The sequence below is a fragment of the Hipposideros armiger genome, unplaced genomic scaffold, assembly GCF_001890085.2.
Source record: "Hipposideros armiger isolate ML-2016 unplaced genomic scaffold, ASM189008v1 scaffold_10, whole genome shotgun sequence".
NCBI lineage: Eukaryota > Metazoa > Chordata > Mammalia > Chiroptera > Hipposideridae > Hipposideros > Hipposideros armiger.
This window is the reverse complement of record NW_017731360.1, coordinates 9,124,131-9,141,159: the sequence shown is the minus strand read 5'-3', so window position 1 is coordinate 9,141,159 and position 17,029 is coordinate 9,124,131. Positions and strand designations below refer to the sequence as shown.

Sequence of the window (17,029 nt, the reverse complement as noted above, 5' to 3'; positions counted from 1 at the left end):
AGAAAACAAAAAGATATTTACATTACGATTCATAACAGTAGCAAAATTACAGTTATAGAGTAGCAACAAAAATAATTTTATGGTTGGGGTCACCACAACATGAGGAACTGTATTAAGGGGTCATGGCATTAGGAAGGTTGAGAACCGCTGCACTAGAGGATCTGTTAAATAATGGTAGTCTTTTTTTAATTGAGGTATAATTGATATGCATTATATTTGCATAATGTATGTGTTATATTTGTATTATGTATTAGTTTCAAATGTATATGATACAATATTTGTATATATTGCAAAATGATCACCACAAGAAGTCTAGTTAACAGTCGCCATACATAGACGGTTGTCGCAACACCATTTGTTGAAGACTGTTCCATTAGTCTATATATCTGTCCTTAGTCCACTGGCAGTCTATTACTGTAGCTTTGCAGTAAGTTTTGAAATGGGGAAGTCCTTGAACTTTGCTCTTAAGATTGTTTGGGCTATTCTGCATCCCTTGCCTTTCCATATAAATTTTATGATCAGCTTGTCATTTTCTGCAGGGAAAAAAAAAAGGCAGCTGCAATTCTGGTAGAGATTGCATTAAATCTGTAGATCAATTTGGGGAATTTTGCCATCTTAAAATTATCTTCCAATCCAACATGGGATGTCTTTATTTAGGTCTTCTTTAATTTCCCAATTAGATTTTCTTAACTTTTAAGTAGATAACACATATATGGAAAAGTACATGAAGGAAATGTCTAGTTTTAACATGAATCATAAAGCAATTGCCCATGAAACTTGCATTCGGGGGTAAGTAGAACATTGGCAGCCTCCAGAAGCCATCCTTCCCCTGATCACCTCTTGTAACCATTTCCTTCCTTCTTAGTTTTATCATAGGTATCCCTAAATGATCTGGTTTAGTTTTGCTTGTTTTTAACCTTTATGTAATGTCATACGTAGTTTTTGAAATCCATCCCAAGTTGTGTGCAGCCGAAGTTCATTTTCAGTGCTACATAATATTCTAAGAATTACAGTGCTTTAGACTTAGTCATTTTGATCAGATTTTCCAAACCCAAAACTGAAATAAGAACCGCACCAGAAAATCCAGGGCATGTGATTGCTAGATGTAGGTGCAGCTTTTAATAAATGTGGAATAACTGCCACTATTGAGTATTAATTACACATTACATTTAGTAAGTACATTATCCTATTTCCATTCTCACAGGAACCCTGTAAGGCAGTTTTATTAGGCCCTGTGAGGAAAGAGGGAACTGGGACACAGATAGGAAGTCTTGGGAGTAGGGAACTGAACCCATCAATGATGGCTGCTAAGTGCTTCTCCTCTAGGCACTCCCTAAACGCATCCTCTCTTCCAGACCCCATGCCGCAGCTGGATGTGACTGAGGCCAACAAGGAGTTCATGGAGCAGAGTGAGGAGCTGTACGACGCACTGATGGACTGCCACTGGCAGCCCCTGGACACGGTATCTTCAGAGATCCCTGCCATGATGTAGCCAGGACAAAGAACAAGCCAGAATGGACTATGTGAGGGAGATAAGACACTCCTTTAAAACTGAACTTTTACCTTTTTGGATGTTTTATAAGATTTTAATAATCAGCTGTTTCCTGGGATTCTATTACTGCAACACTGCTGCCTTCATTTGATACAGTGAGTCATTTGAGTGTAAAAACCAAGGGACCAACTATGGAAGAGGGTTGAATAAGGTCCCGTGTTGTCAAGACATTTATCCAGGTAGTTTTCCATACTGGAAAACCCAAGTGCAGTTACCCTATGAGTCAGTCAAGCCAGGGACCCTTCTCAGGTGACAGGCACTGAAGTCCTCAAGGCTGTCTGGCATCAGAATGCAAGGATTACCTGCTATGTCAAATGGTGGGCAATTTCATCTGCCATTCAGGTACCCCCTTTCCCCCTCCATTTGCCTGAAGTCTAGCCACTAGTAAAGACTATTCCAGCAGGGGAAGAAGTTGCATGGCCCAGTGTGCCTTAGGAAGTGATAGCAGTCAGCTAAAATGCATTGAAGACCTTTTACACATCACTTGTGATTCTTCTCCAAATAAATCAGGAAATCCCATTTTCCAATTTACATTGTCATCTCCAGGACCCTCCTGGGTCTATGCTAGCAATCTGCATCTGATCTGTTTCATGCAAGAGGCGTTTGGGAGGGTGGTGGGAAGATACAGCTTGAGTCCAAGTGCCTATGCCACAAAAAGCCTTTGGAAGATCTTTAAGGAAGCACCAATGTTAGGCTCAGCAAAGGAGAAACATCTAATTGCGGTTATGGAACATACCATATTGTCCTTTCTGAGAGGTCAGTCTTTTTTTATGAAGAGATTGAGACTAATTCAGTTTGGGTCTATGGAAGGGAAAAAAAACAAACTATGAGGGACATCAAGAAAGTGATACCCAGTCTTTGTGTGTGTGTGGTCACGTATAAACCTGGTACCAGCATTAGCAAAAAACAAGGGTCACTGCTTCCACCTAAAATAACTGTTGGGAAAATTTCCAGGGGGCCGGGACTGAAGAAAGAAGCTGACAGCTCCAGCATTACATTACATCAAGAGTTTATTAAGAGAATGTAGCACAAAACCATCCATGCTGCAGGGTCGGAAGGACGGGGGACTGATAGGGGACCTGACACTTGGGGAAAATGCCTTGCATACTTGCTCAGGGTGGGGCAAAGGCCTGTTCAAGAACCAGCAGGTGGAGGGGAATAGGGGAGGGGTTTGAGGGGATTTTCTGTTCTGGTTGTCTCCTCCAAGTCTTTTAGTTTGCCTCTTCCCAGAGCTTCTCTCCTGAAAAGGAAGTATAAGCCAGTGTGTTAATACTGCCTCAATTAATCACTGCCACTCAGGCATTTTCAAAGCTGGTCTCAGTCCCATATCCGCATTTATCATCCATAGATGTCCACTCAGATTAGGTTTCATCCTGGACCAGTCACCCTAAAAAAAATACCCTGAACTAGATGCAACTACCTGTTTCTATCCAATCCATCTCCTCTCCCTGGGGAAGGGGTAAGATCCCGTTGGTTTGTTACCCCAGTCAAATCACTGGCATCCAAAGTGCAGGGCTGTCCCTTCTGCTACATTCTGTTCACAGCAGAAGGTGTTGTTGGACTTGACGGTGGGCAAATCGAACAGACCAAGTCATACTGGAAACATTTTCGTTCCCTGGCCATCAACAGCTAACAACTACAGTACACAGGCCGGTGTGAATGATGTATTTAAAAGCTGAGATTTCTATAGACCTGAGTAACCTTAACCTTATATCTATTTGCTACACTTCGTAGGGTTCACAATAGTTAAGCACTACCTGAAGCTCCAAGGAAGTTGTGATAAAGCTTCACTCAACTTACCCAATTCTGTACATCCATAATCACATGAAGACAGCTTACTGGTAACAAATCTACAAAAAGAGGACACTCTCAAGCAAGAGGCAAGAAAGCCATTGATGAATCCCTCCCATATAAATATAAAAACATTAGCCAGCAATCACTACAAATTGCCCAGAGCTTCACATGTGTCCTCCTTTTAAGCCTAAGATTATCCCATTTTAAAACAAGTTCAAAGAGAATTCTGCCCTGTCTGAAACTAGCCCCCATGCCATAGAGCAGACCACAAGCACTGTGAGGCCAGCTTCAATTATTACTTTTCCTCCTTTTACGACCACCAAGACCGGTGTTCAGATCCGATGGGAAAGGGAACCGGAGGGTCAGGCCGTCTGTCTTCAACATCTAACTTTACCTTATTCTAAAGCACAAGGACAGCACAAGCTGGTATCTTCAGTTTCTTCATTATTAGACACTGCCAGGAAACTTGGGGGCAGCCTGCAGAAAAAAAGTGTGAAAACTCTAAACCAAAAAGTTGGTCCAATAACGCCCATCTACATGATGTTGATGGAAACACCTAGACTCAGGTGGAAGGCTTTCAGCCTAGTTTCTGAGAGGATATAGGAAAGGCGAGTGGCAGCTGCAGGTATTATGCTGACCTGGGCTGTCAAAGTCTCTCCAGGTTGCTCTCGCATGCAGTTGGAGATCCCATGGCTACAACAAGCCACAGCCCTTGGTAACATGCTGTATTGCCCCACCAGATAGCTTCCAAATGACTCTCCACAAGAAACCTACCAGGTCCTGAGGTTGTTCCATCACTGTCATGACCCCGAGTCCTCACCAGAATGCAACTTGAGTCATCCTGCCATCTTCATCTGGCACAGCTAAGATGAGAACACAATTGTCCTAGGTGATCTTACTGTTCCCTTCTAAATCACAAAGGCTTAACTAACTGCCCTTTAGTCCTGGTACTGATGCCTTAAGCTTTTGACGGCAATGACCTAAAAATACTGCCAAGATCTCTGCCATTTGCCACTAGATTTTCCCAGTACAGATGTCCAAACCACTTCCATCTGCCCCTCCATACTGTCTTGGCCTCAACAAGCTACTTCTCAAAAACCTTATTCTGTTAACTCTATATCCAAGACCCCATCAACTAAACGTTTCTTCTGGCCTCTGGAAAAACATCAATTTTAATCAAGGTTTACACCTGAGAAGTGTCAGGTACAATAGGAACTGTATTTCCCCAAAATGTTGTCAATCTGTTACAGCAAACAGAACGGCGACCGTCAAGGAAAATTCACTCTGGGCTCCTTGTTGACCACAGCAGCTATGTGGAAGCAGCTGCAGCTTCGATAAGGGCCACAGGGCAATCTAGGTCACATCACAGGACAACCCCAACTGCTGCTCAGCCCTCAGACTCACCTAAATCCTGTGCATCATTACTGCCTACTGAAATTCACCTATCGAGACATCCTGAAGCCCAAGAGAGACCAGACATCCCATAGGTCCCAAATACCAGTTATTTTATACTATGTACCAGTGTTTTGTCTCAAGGACCATTTTACAGACTATGATCAATTAAGTTCTGCTAATAGTCTATCAATTTACAAAGTGACAGAACTGGGATTCAAAACAGAACCTGAAGGACTCTGAAATCCGTACTCTACTTGTCCTTATATCCACCAGGGAGACCTTAACGTGTTGTACAGCCAGATAATTTGGGTAAAGTCACTTGCCCATGGTCACTCAGTAGGTAGCTGTCACAGGCAGATCCAATTAAAGGTCTGGCTACCACCACCACGCGGCATGCCCCAAATTAAGTCACGTCAGTCCCAGGACTGGTGTACACCCCAGGAGGCTGCTGGCATTACTCACCCGTCACACTGGCACGCAGGGCTGCGCAGGCCGAGGCGGGAGAAGGGCGCGGCTCTCACCGGCTCCGGCCCCTCTCCCCGCGCACGCGGCCGACTTGCCCTTCTGGACCTTGGGCCTAGCAGGCCGCAAGGCCCGGCTCCTCCAAACTGGACTCAACATTCCGCAGCCTCGGGGGGCAGCGCCGGTGGCGGCGAGGCTAAGGATAGTGGGTTTGGTGGAAGATGGGAGTCGGTGGCTGCAGGACACCTTCCCAACTGCACCCATCAGGAGGAACGCGACGAGAAAAGGCAGGTGGGCGCCTGCACGGAGTTTATATAGGATCCGGCTCGTGCGGCCGCGTCTTACGATTGGAGCAGCGTGCCGCGCAGGCCTCTGGGGGCTGTAGTCCCTTCGCCCTCCGACGCAGGGCGGTGCGTCGGGCTCCCCGCTCTATGTGCGTCGGAGGCGGGAACCTTTCCACGGAATAGGGGAACCAAGTAAATGTTTTTTTTCAGGGTCAGAAGAACCTCTCGCCTTCGTTTAGCACTCACTGAACGTCCTGTACATAGTACTGGGCCTCCAAATGAATCAGACGCGGCGTGACTGTGGAGGTCAGTCTGGGAAGGTTTTCAAAGCTGGGAAAGGGTTCCCCTCAGACTGCAGCAGGCTTGAGGAGGAGCAGAAACTGAGTGGGTTTCGGGGAGGAACTCTAGGAGGTTTTCTTGGAGAGGCGTCTTGGGAGGTTGCCTTCGGAAGAGGCAATTGAAAGACACTTCACCACAGAAGATAAACAGATGGCAAATAAACACGAGTGATACTCATCATCAGTCATCAGGGAAATGTAAATTAAAACTACAATAAGATAACACCACAGACCCATTGGAATGGCTAAAAATTAAAAGGGTTGAGGTTGGTTGGACCCCACGATACCATGGCTCTGCGTTACTCCATGGCCGTGGGCCTCGACAAGGGCCACAAAGTGACCAACAACTTACAGCAAGCCGAGGCACAGCCGCCGTGGCAGGCACCTCACCAAGCACACTAAGTTCATGCGGGACATGATCCGAGAGGTGCTCAGCTTTGTCCGCTATGAGTGTCATGCCATGGAGCCGCTCAAGGTCTCCAAGGACAAGCGGGCTCTGAAGTTCATCAAGTACAGGGTGAGGACACACATCCGTGCCAAGAGGAAGAGAGAGGCGCGATGTCTTTGCAGCCATGAGGATGGCAGCAGCTAAGGACTGAGCTCCATCCCCTCTGTGAATAATAAAACCTTTTCAGAGAAAGAAAAAAAAGACTGACAATATGAAGTGATGATAAGTAGAGCAACTGCAACTCGCATACAGTGCGCAGGATTGTAAAATGGTACAACCACTTAGGAAAACAGTTGGGCAGTTTCTAAAAAAGTAAAACATGCACCAACCATATGACTCCACCATTGGACTACTAGGTATTTCCCAAGAGAAATGAAAGCATACATAAATGTTCATAGCAGTTTTATTTATAATACCGAAGACTGGGAACAACCCAGATGTCCTTCAACGGGGGGGGGGGGGGGCTGGATAAACAAACTGTGCTACATTCTTACACTGGAATACTACTCAGTTATAAAAAGGAACTTTATATGTGCATCAACATCGATACAAATTTTTTTTTAAGATTTTGATTGGGGAATTGGGGGGATGGGAACAGTGCTGGGGAATTGGGGGAAGGGGGACAAGTTGCTGTCGTTTTTTGTTCTTCAGTCTAGTTGTGGAGGACAGAGTTGCTTCACTGTCCCAAGTTGGCACCATCATTGCGCTCTTCCTGGGCGAGGCACATCAGTCGCCGGCTTCTGGATGACTGCTCACTGCGGCTGCTGGCCACTCACGCTGGCTGCTGGCTACATACGGTAGCCGATGGCAACCCACTGCCACAGGAGCTGCAGCCTACGCCGTCGCCAGCGACTCACTGCAGCCCAGCTCCAGTTGAGCTGTTGTTCAGCATCTTAGCTGTGGAGGGCAGTGTCACTGGCCCTCATATGTGGGATCTGAACCGGGGCCCTCTGGCGTCCCAAGCCAGTTCTTAACCATCGCGCCACTCAGGCCGGCCCAAAATTGATACAATCTTAATGTTGAGTGAAAGAAGCAAAAAAACTACATACTGTATGAGTTCATTTATATAAACTTCTAGAAAATGCAAAGTAATCTCTCGTGGCGGAAAGCAAATTAGTGGTTGCCTGGGGCTGGAGGTCAGAAAAGAAGGATTTTAAAAGGACATGGGGAAACTTTTGTGGGTAAGAGATGTTCACTATCTTGATTGTGGTGTTGGTTTCATGGGTGTACACTTACGTCATAACTGCTTATAGTGTACATTTTTAATGTGTCGTTTATTGTGTGTCAGTGACAGCCCAATAAAGATATCAAAAAAAGTAAACAAGAAAAAAATTAGATCATGTAATTCACCTGCCTCCAAATCACTGCCTTCTCAACACATTTGGAATAAAAGCTGAAGTCCCCAAGATGGCCTCTGAAGCCATTACATGATTTGGCTCCTTCTCTCTGCCATCATAGCCCGCCACTCACTTCCTCCTTCATTCTGCTCCCTCTTCCCGACCTCTGCTCTTCTTGGAGCACCTCTGTTCAGTTTCTGTTCAGATGTCACCTCAGACCACCCTTCAAGCCATTGATTGCCCTGCTTGTTATTTATAGCACTTATTGCTTTCTGTCATCACATTATACATTTATTTTCTGTCTTCCCCATTACAATGGGAGCTCCCCAAGAACAGGAATTGTGTGTTTTTATTTTCACTGCTGGTCTGTAAGAGATGGTCAGCACTTATTGAAATAATGACTAAGTGAGTGAATTAATTATAGAATAAAACTTGGCCAAAGCCATATTGCTAGTAAGTGGCAGTTGGAACTAAAACCCAGATCTGTCGAATGCAAATTTGCATAACCTTACCTGCTGTCTCACACTGTTCTTCCAGAGCTACCCTGTGAGGTGGGCGCCATGATTTGCCACACTCACTTAGAAGAAGAAACAAGTGGGGAGGGGAGATGCCCCCAGATCACATAGTAAGCCTGTGGCAAGGACAGCTGACATCTGGATTCAAGTGCCAGGTGCAGTCAGAGGCAGGCACATGACCCCAGCCCACAGCAGAAGTGTCTGGGGAGAGGAAGTTCAAAGAACCCTATGCTGACAGTGTACTTGTCCATGTGCGCTGACCACAAAGGCTTTTGGGAAGGCTGGGTTCAAGCTGCCTTTCAAGCTGTTTCCTGCCTCTCTGCCTTTGCCCAGTTGCCCTTCTTCCCTGACCTTCCCAACTCCATTTGTCCTTGGAGACCCAGCTTCAACATCACCTCCTCCAAGAGGTCTTCTCTGACCCTTTATCTCTCTGAGTCCTGCTCTATTGTGGTATTTGACTAAATGACTGACTGAATGAATGAATAAATGAATAGCACTTTTCATTCATTCAATCAATATTTACTGAGTTCCTACTTTGTGTAGGAACAACATTGAGGATACAACCATTGGTCCCCACCCTCAAGGGGCTTGAGCCTAAGAGGGAGACAGATATCACAGAGGACAAAAGGGCATGTGACCTCATTGGCCAGTCAGTGAGGGGCTTCTGCCTGAAGTAGGGGTTAATGAGCCCTCTGAAGAGCAGAAGAGGAGGTTCCTGGCAGAGGGCTGAGAAGGTGAAAGGTGCTTAGCATGGCTGGAGCTCAGAGCACCAGCGGTAGGTAAACAAGGGGCTGGGGGCAGCTGCAGGGACCTGACACAAAAGATGCTTTCCAGTTTTATAGAGCCAGGTGGAGAGAATGTCTTGATGGAGGACTCCGTGAGGCAGGTGGGAGTGGGGCTGACTCTCTTGGTTTGGACAGAGGGACAGGGGAGGATCCCTCCCCCACACAAACACTTTCTGAGGTGCCTTGTGGTTCCTGGATTCTCAGGCTCCTCTCTCTCCTACGCCTGGAAGTAGGGGGCGAGCAGAGATGGGTTCCTTCAGGTTCTACCGTGCTGGTAACCAAGAGCCAGAATTACTTGGAGACCTGAAAATATGGCTTCTCATTAATTTGTTTAGAGCTAGCCAGAAGAAAACCTAGGCCTTCCCAGATCCCCAAACTGTCTAGCCAGAAACAGAAATAACAAACAAGGCTTTGGCCTTGAGTAGACTAGGACGCTAGTCTCAGTCCTCCTTGCTGAGTGATCTTGGGCCGGTTATTTAACCTCTCTGAGCCTCAGTTTCCTTATCTGTAAACATGGGCAAGATAACAGCACCTACTCACATGGTTATGTGAGGAGGAAATGTGATGATGCAGTGTTTGCAACAGTGAGGACTTCCCCCCACCCCACCAATTTGCTAAAACAAGTTAAACTGGTAAAGTTCACCTTTTGGGACCAGTCAGAACTCCAGTCTTGATGCCCTGGGTTGCCAGAGGTCAGATTGGAAAGGGTGAAGTGGATCTTGGAAGCAGATGAGCCTGCCTTACCCTTGCCCCTAACCCAAGCCCACTGTGTCCTGGTCCTTTCGGGACTACTTTGCAGTCCCTTTTTGTGGCACATCAAGGGGGTAATAAAGAGTGAGACAAACCCAGTTATGAGTCCCAGTTCTGCTGTGTGACCTGAGACAGGCCACACATCTGAGCCTCAGTCTCCTCAGCTCTAAAATGGACACACTATGGCCCTCTCAAAGGGTTGCTGCCCACACAGCGTAAGGAACTGACCCTCTGGCCTCATAAATGTTAGCTGTCCAGTTCACAGGCCAACTGCACTCCCTCCGGAATCACGGTTATCTGTGTCTGTCCTGCCTCCTCTACTCGACTGGGTCCAGTCCTTCTCTGGGCCTTGGGACCTAGCACAGGCACGTAGGGAGGAAACAGTGGGGGGTGTTGAACATTGAACCTGAACATTGACTGGCAGGCCCCAGGCCAGGGTCAATGGGGCTCCAGGAAAGGGGCACCTGGGAGGAGAAGGGAGCACCTGTAAACCATCAGCTTTCTAGAGTGCAGGCTCCAGGTCCAGCAGCAGGAACCCAGCTGGGGAACTAGCGGGAGATGGGGCTGGAGAGAGAAACCATTCCATGGATGAATGAATGATGTGACCACTCTAGCATTTAGTCTTAAGCCAGCGCATGTTTGATTATCGTTCCTTCCTAGTCCTCCTCCCGGCATTTTCTAGTTTATTCTCTTCATCCTGTGAAGTAGGGGTTAGTATTATTCCCATTTTACAGAGGAGTAAACTGAGGCTCAGAGAGAGTGACTTGCCCAAGTGTTTCCACCCGCCAGCTTCCTGGCGGGTCGGTCTCCCTGTGCTGACGTCGGGTTGCTCAGTGACCATCTGGGGCGGGGGCGGGGCCAGACTTCCCGGCCGTGGAGGACGGGCGGGGCGGGACAATGACCGTGGGGCAGTCAGGAGGCCAGACGCGGGCCATGGAGGCTGGGGGCTGCCGCTACCAGTTTCGGATCGCTCTGCTTGGGGACGCGGCCGTGGGCAAGACGTCGCTGCTGCGGCGCTACGTGGAGGGCGCGACCGGGACCCCGGAGCCCGAGTCAGCGCCCACGGTGGGCGTCGAGTTCTACAGCCGCCCGCTGCAGCTGCGGGCGGGGCCGCGCGTCAAGCTGCAGCTCTGGGACACCGCGGGCCAGGAGCGCTTCAGGTGCGGGGTGGGGTTAGGGTGCGGTGGATGTGAGGTGGGCGGGGAAAGGACGAAAGATAGCTGGGACAAGAGGGTGAGGGACCTCTGGTTCCGAGGGATCAACGCGGGTCCAGCTGCCATGGGGATCCCTCAGAGGGGTTAGCCTCAGTGGTCTAAGTAGAGATCTAGGTGTCCCTGTCCTGGGTCTCGGGTCCCTCACTCTTGAGTCATTCAACCTATAGATACAGCCGGGTGGGCCAAACCCCGGAGCCAGATGCGTGAGACCTGGTGCCCCCAGAGGGACATTCAGACCTTGGGGGCAAAGGGGAACGACCCAACCTTGAAACCTGGAGGTGGTGCATGATGTGGGTGCTGAGAGAGCCCACAGGAACACAGAGAAGGCCGTCTAGAAGGATGCATGGGAGTTTGCCAGGCAAAAAAAAGGGGGAAACAGACATGCAATCAGGAAAGCATCAGGCATCCTCCAGGAATGCAGGAATGGTCAGGAGAGTATGTGATTCAAACTTGCTCCCCAGTCTCTTGGGAGCGACACAGACTCCAGGAACAGAGAAGCACAGGGCAGTGTGAAATGGGTTATAATGGGGGAGGAGTGTGAGGCAGTCAGTGGACGTGAGGAAGGTCCTGCCTCTGGGGGTGTCCTGAAGGCATAAGCTTCTCCCAACTTACTCTCCAACCCTATCAGGTGCATCACCAGGTCCTTTTACCGGAACGTGGTGGGTGTCCTGCTGGTCTTTGATGTGACAAACAGAAGGTCCTTTGAACACATCCGAGATTGGCACCAGGAGGTCACCGCCACTCAGGGTCCCATCAAAGCAATCTTCCTCCTGGTTGGCCATAAGAGTGACCTGCAGAGCACCCGTTGTGTCTCAGTCCAGGAGGCGGAGGAGCTGGCTGCCTCCCTGGGCATGGCCTTCATGGAGACCTCAACCAAAAACAACTGCAGTGTGGACCTGGTCTTCAACACACTAGCTGACGCCATCCAGCAGGCCCTGCAGCAGGGGGACATCAAGCTGGAGGAGGACTGGGGGGGCATTCGGCTCATCAAGACTCAAACCCCTAAGACTCCCAGTAGGAAGCAGCATGCAGGCTCATGCCAGTGTTGACTCTGAGGGACAAGGCTAAAGCAGTGCCAACCTCAGAAGTGTTGCGGGGAATGGAGAGAGTTAGTGTCTCTCTGAAGGACAAATGGCAGAATATACCCGAAGGGTTCGTATAAACAGTATCCTGGCACAGTCACACCTCCTGGATTTTGGGGTCATAGAGCTCAGCCTCTTTCCACCAGAAAGGTCTAGAGGCAAGTGTGCAGCTTCCTGTCCTTGAGCCTGTTTCCTCATGGAAGATCCTACCTGGGGGGAGGAGGAAGGGGATGGAGTGTGCTTGAATGAGATAATGGATATGCTCAGCCAGCGCCTGCCACCTGCTGAGAATTGAATGACAAGAACAATCATCACCTTTCTTTCTTCTCTTGGCCTGGATATGGCCATTTCCAGCACATTCCTGGGCTTGGACGCTGAGATGGTCAGCGTCTGCACGCTGCGCTGCGGCACAGGCGAGGATGGGTGCAGGGAATTTCAGGGCGAGCCTGGCTTAGAGCCTCCTTAGGTCCTCAGGCTTGGATGAGTCTGAGCATGGGATTAAGGTGTGGTTGTTACTGCCCAGGACCCCGGCTCAAAGGCCAGGGGCTGGCTCTGGATCTGGAAAGAAAGCAGGGCTCAAGACCCACAGCCTCCTCCCTAACCCCACCCTCACCCTGCCCCCCACCCCCAGCTGCCGGGAGTGCAGCAGGATGAGGAGCGTACTCTCTGGGGACTGCCCAGCCCTCAGGGGCAGCCCCCATCCAATGTTGATCTAATGGGGGGAGGGTGTCCAAAGGCCCAGCCCTCTTATCCCACCTCTGGACAATTCTGAAGGGCAAACCCCTCTTTATCACTCATTATGGGGTCGACTGAAGCCACTATTGTGACCTCACAGATAAACCCTCCCTCTGCTCAATCCTGCTTTCCTACCCCAAGCAGGTATTGATCTCAATGATGCCCTAATACAGTTGACCCTTGAAGAGCATGGAACAGAACTGTTTGAACTGCAACTGCGCGGGTGCACTTATATGCGGCTTTTTCCAATTGACCTGCACCGTTGAAATCCGTTAGTCAAGGGTGAACTCCATGGTTGGGAACCCGTGTATGTGTTGGAGGGCCGAGTGTGGTTACACGCGGATTTTCTACCGCAAGGAGGTCAGTGTCCCTAGCCTCAGAGCTGTTCAAGGGTCAACTGTAAATGTCTGCACACTAGGGTTCTTGGGAGGTTTTCAATCAGGGTGAGCTTCTTAGCTTCCTCCCCGGGTGGCTGGGCCAGGTGGGTCTCCCTGTGCACTACCTTTTCCCTGCCTCCTCCTTTTAAAACATCTTCACTCATCCTTATGACAATCTTGCAAGGTTGGCATGATTATTCCCATTTCACAGGTGGGAAAACTTAGGCCAGGAGAGGGAAATGATTGCTTTATAGCACATTATCATTCCTTCATCCAATTTTTAAAAATGAGCATCTGCTCTGTTCTGGGCTCTGGGGATACAGCAGTGAACACGACAGAAAAGCCTGCCTGGGGCTGACATTCTAGTGGAAGAGAGATAAAAACACAAGTAAAGAAGTGAACCAAACGATTTCTAGTTATCAAAAGTGGTATAAAGACCACAGATGATGGATATGGGACTGAGAGTGCGGGCTTCTTCAGAGCAGGGGTTGGGGAGGGCCTTTGAGCTGAGACCTGGAGAAGGAGCCAAGCTAAGAGCAGAGATCTGGGCACAAGAAGCAGCTGCCAGCACGGGGCACTTCTGTGCTCTGTGAGGAAGGTACGATGGCTATTCCTTTTTACTGATATGGAGACTGAGGCCCAGAGAGGTTAAGAAGCCAGTAAGTAGAGAGGGGAGCCCCAAAGCAAATAAGAGGCAGGCACTTTCTAGGAATTTCCTGGAGATCAGAGCAGCTAAAATGAAGTGAATAAACAGGGAGTGACCTTCAACTTGGTCTGTGGTTTCTAATCGCCAGGAGTTTCCCAGACAGGAGTACAGGTCTAAAATGAAGCTTGTTTGGGAGCTAAGCAGCTAATCCTGGGGCTGAAGGCAGAAATTTGGCTGTCAGGTGCTCCAAACAAATCCCCACATCCCTGGAGAAAGAGAGGAAGAACAAATTGACCCTCTCCTCTCTCAAAATCCTGGGTGAGCATTGGAGAGCCAGCCTGCAGCCCTGGCCTACTCAGGGTAGGATCTCCCTCCGAGGAAAAGTCAATGCCCATTGTCCCTAGCTGCCTCCCTCCAGGAATGTTCAGCGGGCTGGAGTCACACATCTCTCTCTCAGCCTCAATTTCCCTTCCGTAAAGTGGGGATAATAAATTTCTAGGGCCGGCTGAGTGGCACGATGGTTAAGAACTGGCTTGGGATGCCAGAGGGCCCCGGTTCGGATCACACATATGAGGGCCAGTGACACTGCCCTCTACAGCTAAGATGCAGAACAACAGCTCAACGTGGAACTGGGCAGCTGTGAGTCGCCAGTGACGGCGTGGGCTGCAGCCCCTGTGGCAGTGGGTTGCCATGGGCTACCGTATGTAGCCAGCAGCCAGCATGAGCGGCCAGTAGCTGCAGTGAGCGGCTGCCCAGAAGCCGGCGACTGATTTGCCTCACCCAGGAAGCGCGCAATGATGGTGCCAACTTGGACCAGTGAAGCAACGTCCTCCACAACTAGATTGAAGAACAAAAGGAGAGCAACTTGTCTGTTCCCCTTCCCCCAATTCCCCAGCACTGTTCCCATCCCCCCAATTCCTCAATAAAAATCTTAAAAAAAAATAAAATACATACATTTCTATCTCACAGGGTTGTTGTGAGGATTAAATGATATATAAACCCCTACCATGTGGAGAGGCTCATGCACCGTGAGCTATTTCTATTGCTAGTGGCTTATTATTAACCCTGCAAGGGTTATTAATTCATGACTTATTAGCAATCCTGTGAGGTCAGGCTGATCTTGTCCATTTCACAGACAGGGACCTAAAAATCAGGGCCAGAAACTGACGTGGTTAAATTGGTGAACCCAGGCCAGCTTAGTGCTGCAATAGCCTCATCCACCCCCAGGCCTCGAAGGTCCCACCAGGCTTCAGGGCCTTGATCCCATCCTTACAAGCCCCTCAGTGTGGCAAAACCTCTGGAGGCTGTAAGTGGCTTTGATGGATGTGATTCTGGATGTAGTAGGAAGCAGCGCTGCCTGGCCCGCTGGCTAGAAAGAGAAGACTGAGAACAGCAGTGGAGGGAGGGGCAGGCTGACCTGAGAGCTGCAGCCTCTCCTCCCACCACTGTTCAGAAGCAGGTCTTCTCTCCTTGGAGCAGGCCCCTGTTTGCCATCATTGTCACAGTTCAGGCCTCCTGGTCTCTAGTGTAGACTATGTCACTTCTCTTGAGGGTCTTGGGCCTCTAGGGTCATCTCTGTGATTCAGCATCCCCATTGCCCCAAAAGGATTATCTTAAATTACAGATTTCACCTGCCCACTTCCCTCCTAGAACCTTTCCCTGCCTTCCCATCACCCACAGGATAAAATCCAAGTCCTTTCGCCCCAGCCTGCCCCTTCCTGATTTGGGGCCTGCTGCATCTCCACCCACTTTGCCCAGCCAAATTTCCAACCACCTGAAGCCCTGGGCTTTGCACATGCTCTTTCCTTTGCCTGGGCGCCCCCAGCCCCCTCCCCTCTCCCTGTTTTATCTGACCGGCTTGCAATACTCAACCATCACATTATCCCAGCTGCCAAAAATAGAGCAGGCTTTGCGGTCATACCTGGGTTTGCATCTCAGATCCACTATGTATTAATCGTGGGACCCTGGGCAACTCACTTCATCTCCCTAAGACTCAGTAGTCACATCTGTAAAATAGGAGAAATAATATGGGGAAAATAGTACCTAACTCACAGGGTTTTAGAAAGGATGAGCTGAGAAATCAAAGGCAGTGCTTCTCACACAGTTGGAATTCACAAAGTGGAAATCCCGTAATCCTTCCCTTGAGGGTTTTACTGTTAATCACCATGACGGAACAGACTAGCAAAGTAATTGCTTTGGGAAATAATAACGGGATTCCAGACTCAACAAAGTTCTTAAAGGTCCTGACCCCCTTCTGGAGATGTGGACTTGAATCCAGGATCTTCCCTTTGGGTCTGCCCCTAAGCCATTCTGAACAAGCAAAGCTGCCCCTCCAACGTCAGGCTTCCTGGCCTCCAGGCCTTTCTGTGAGCTGTTTCCTCAGCCTGACAGACACCGTCCATCCACCTCTTCTGTTTGGTTTGATAGCCTTGCACTCTAGGCCTGACTCCATTCTCTTGGCCCTTAGAAGGAACAGAGCCAAGGTCTGCCATCCATGGGGTCCTTTCTGAAGACCCTATCTATCTGCTCTGGGAGCCACTGAAACCTAGTGAGTAAGAGGGGAAGACCCATCCTGTCCACCATGCACAGGCTGGACCTGAAGCCTCCTGGGTGGGAGCCCAGCCTCCGTCCTCTACCGCTCAGCAGCAGTCTCTTCATGGTAAAATGAGAATGATTCCTACCTCACAGGTTTGTTAGAGGATCAAACCTGATGACATGTGTTAAGTGCCCAATAAACGTTAAGTTCCTTCCACTAACAAGCCCCCTTTGTCTTCTGTGTCTTGTTCCCTTGCCAGGAATGTCTGTCTCTGTCTGTCAAAACTCTGTTCATCCTTCAGGGCTTGGCCCAACCTAATACATCAGTTCCTTCTCTGAGCCTTCAGGGCCCTTGAGTGGCTCTCTGGAGATTTCAGGTTCTGCTGCCTGTATCTTACTGCCATAGCTCTTCAAAGCCAAAGCTGATTCTCTGGGGGAGACTGCCTTGGGCAGAGAACACTGAGCTTTTTAAAACCATTATGGAAAATTTCAAATATACCGAAGAATAAAGAACTTAGTATAGGGCCGGCCTAGTGGCGCGTTGGTTAAGAACTGGCTTGGATGCCAGAGGGCCCCGGTTCGGATCCCACATATGAGGGCCAGTGACACTGCCCTCTACAGCTAAGATGCTGTACAACAGCTCAACCTGGAGCTGGGCTGCCATGGGTCACTGGCGACGGCTTAGGCTGCAGCCCCTGCTGCAGTGGGTTGCCATAAGCCACCGTGTGTAGCCAGCAGCCAGCGTGAGTGGCCAGCAGCCGCTGTGAGCTGCTGTCCAGA

At 49.3% G+C, this 17,029-nt stretch overlaps 2 protein-coding genes, 1 long non-coding RNA gene and 1 pseudogene across 5 annotated transcripts in view; 3 read left to right on the top strand and 1 right to left on the bottom strand.

Moving 5' to 3' along the window:
- TRNAU1AP (tRNA selenocysteine 1 associated protein 1) overlaps positions 1-1,643 on the top strand; it is a 16,338-nt gene extending 14,695 nt beyond the window's left edge. For both annotated transcript variants that reach the window (XM_019660790.1, XM_019660781.1), the window contains exon 9: positions 1,356-1,643. In XM_019660790.1, coding sequence (XP_019516335.1) covers positions 1,356-1,492 — 137 coding nt within the window. In that variant the 3' untranslated portion in view covers positions 1,493-1,643. The remainder of the gene's footprint in view (positions 1-1,355) is intronic.
- Positions 1,644-2,544: 901 nt separating this feature from the next.
- On the bottom strand, positions 2,545-3,734 carry LOC109390518 (uncharacterized). Its single transcript, XR_002125591.1, has 2 exons — positions 3,353-3,734; positions 2,545-2,792 (listed from the first exon to the last, which is right to left on the bottom strand). It is a non-coding gene; the product is annotated as an uncharacterized LOC109390518 (long non-coding RNA).
- A 1,469-nt stretch (positions 3,735-5,203) lies between these two features.
- On the top strand, positions 5,204-6,704 carry LOC109390516 (60S ribosomal protein L36 pseudogene; annotated as a pseudogene).
- Positions 6,705-10,547: 3,843 nt separating this feature from the next.
- RAB42 (RAB42, member RAS oncogene family) lies at positions 10,548-14,229 on the top strand. Of its 2 annotated transcripts, none has more exons than XM_019660809.1 (2): positions 10,548-10,820; positions 11,515-14,229. In XM_019660809.1, the coding sequence occupies exons 1-2, from the start codon at positions 10,558-10,560 to the stop codon at positions 11,921-11,923; spliced, it is 672 nt and encodes a 223-aa protein (XP_019516354.1). In that variant the 5' UTR covers positions 10,548-10,557; the 3' UTR covers positions 11,924-14,229. The 2 variants fall into 2 exon arrangements, with proteins under 2 accessions (XP_019516354.1, XP_019516345.1); XM_019660800.1 differs by having other exon boundaries at positions 11,503-14,229.
- Positions 14,230-17,029: the final 2,800 nt, after the last annotated feature.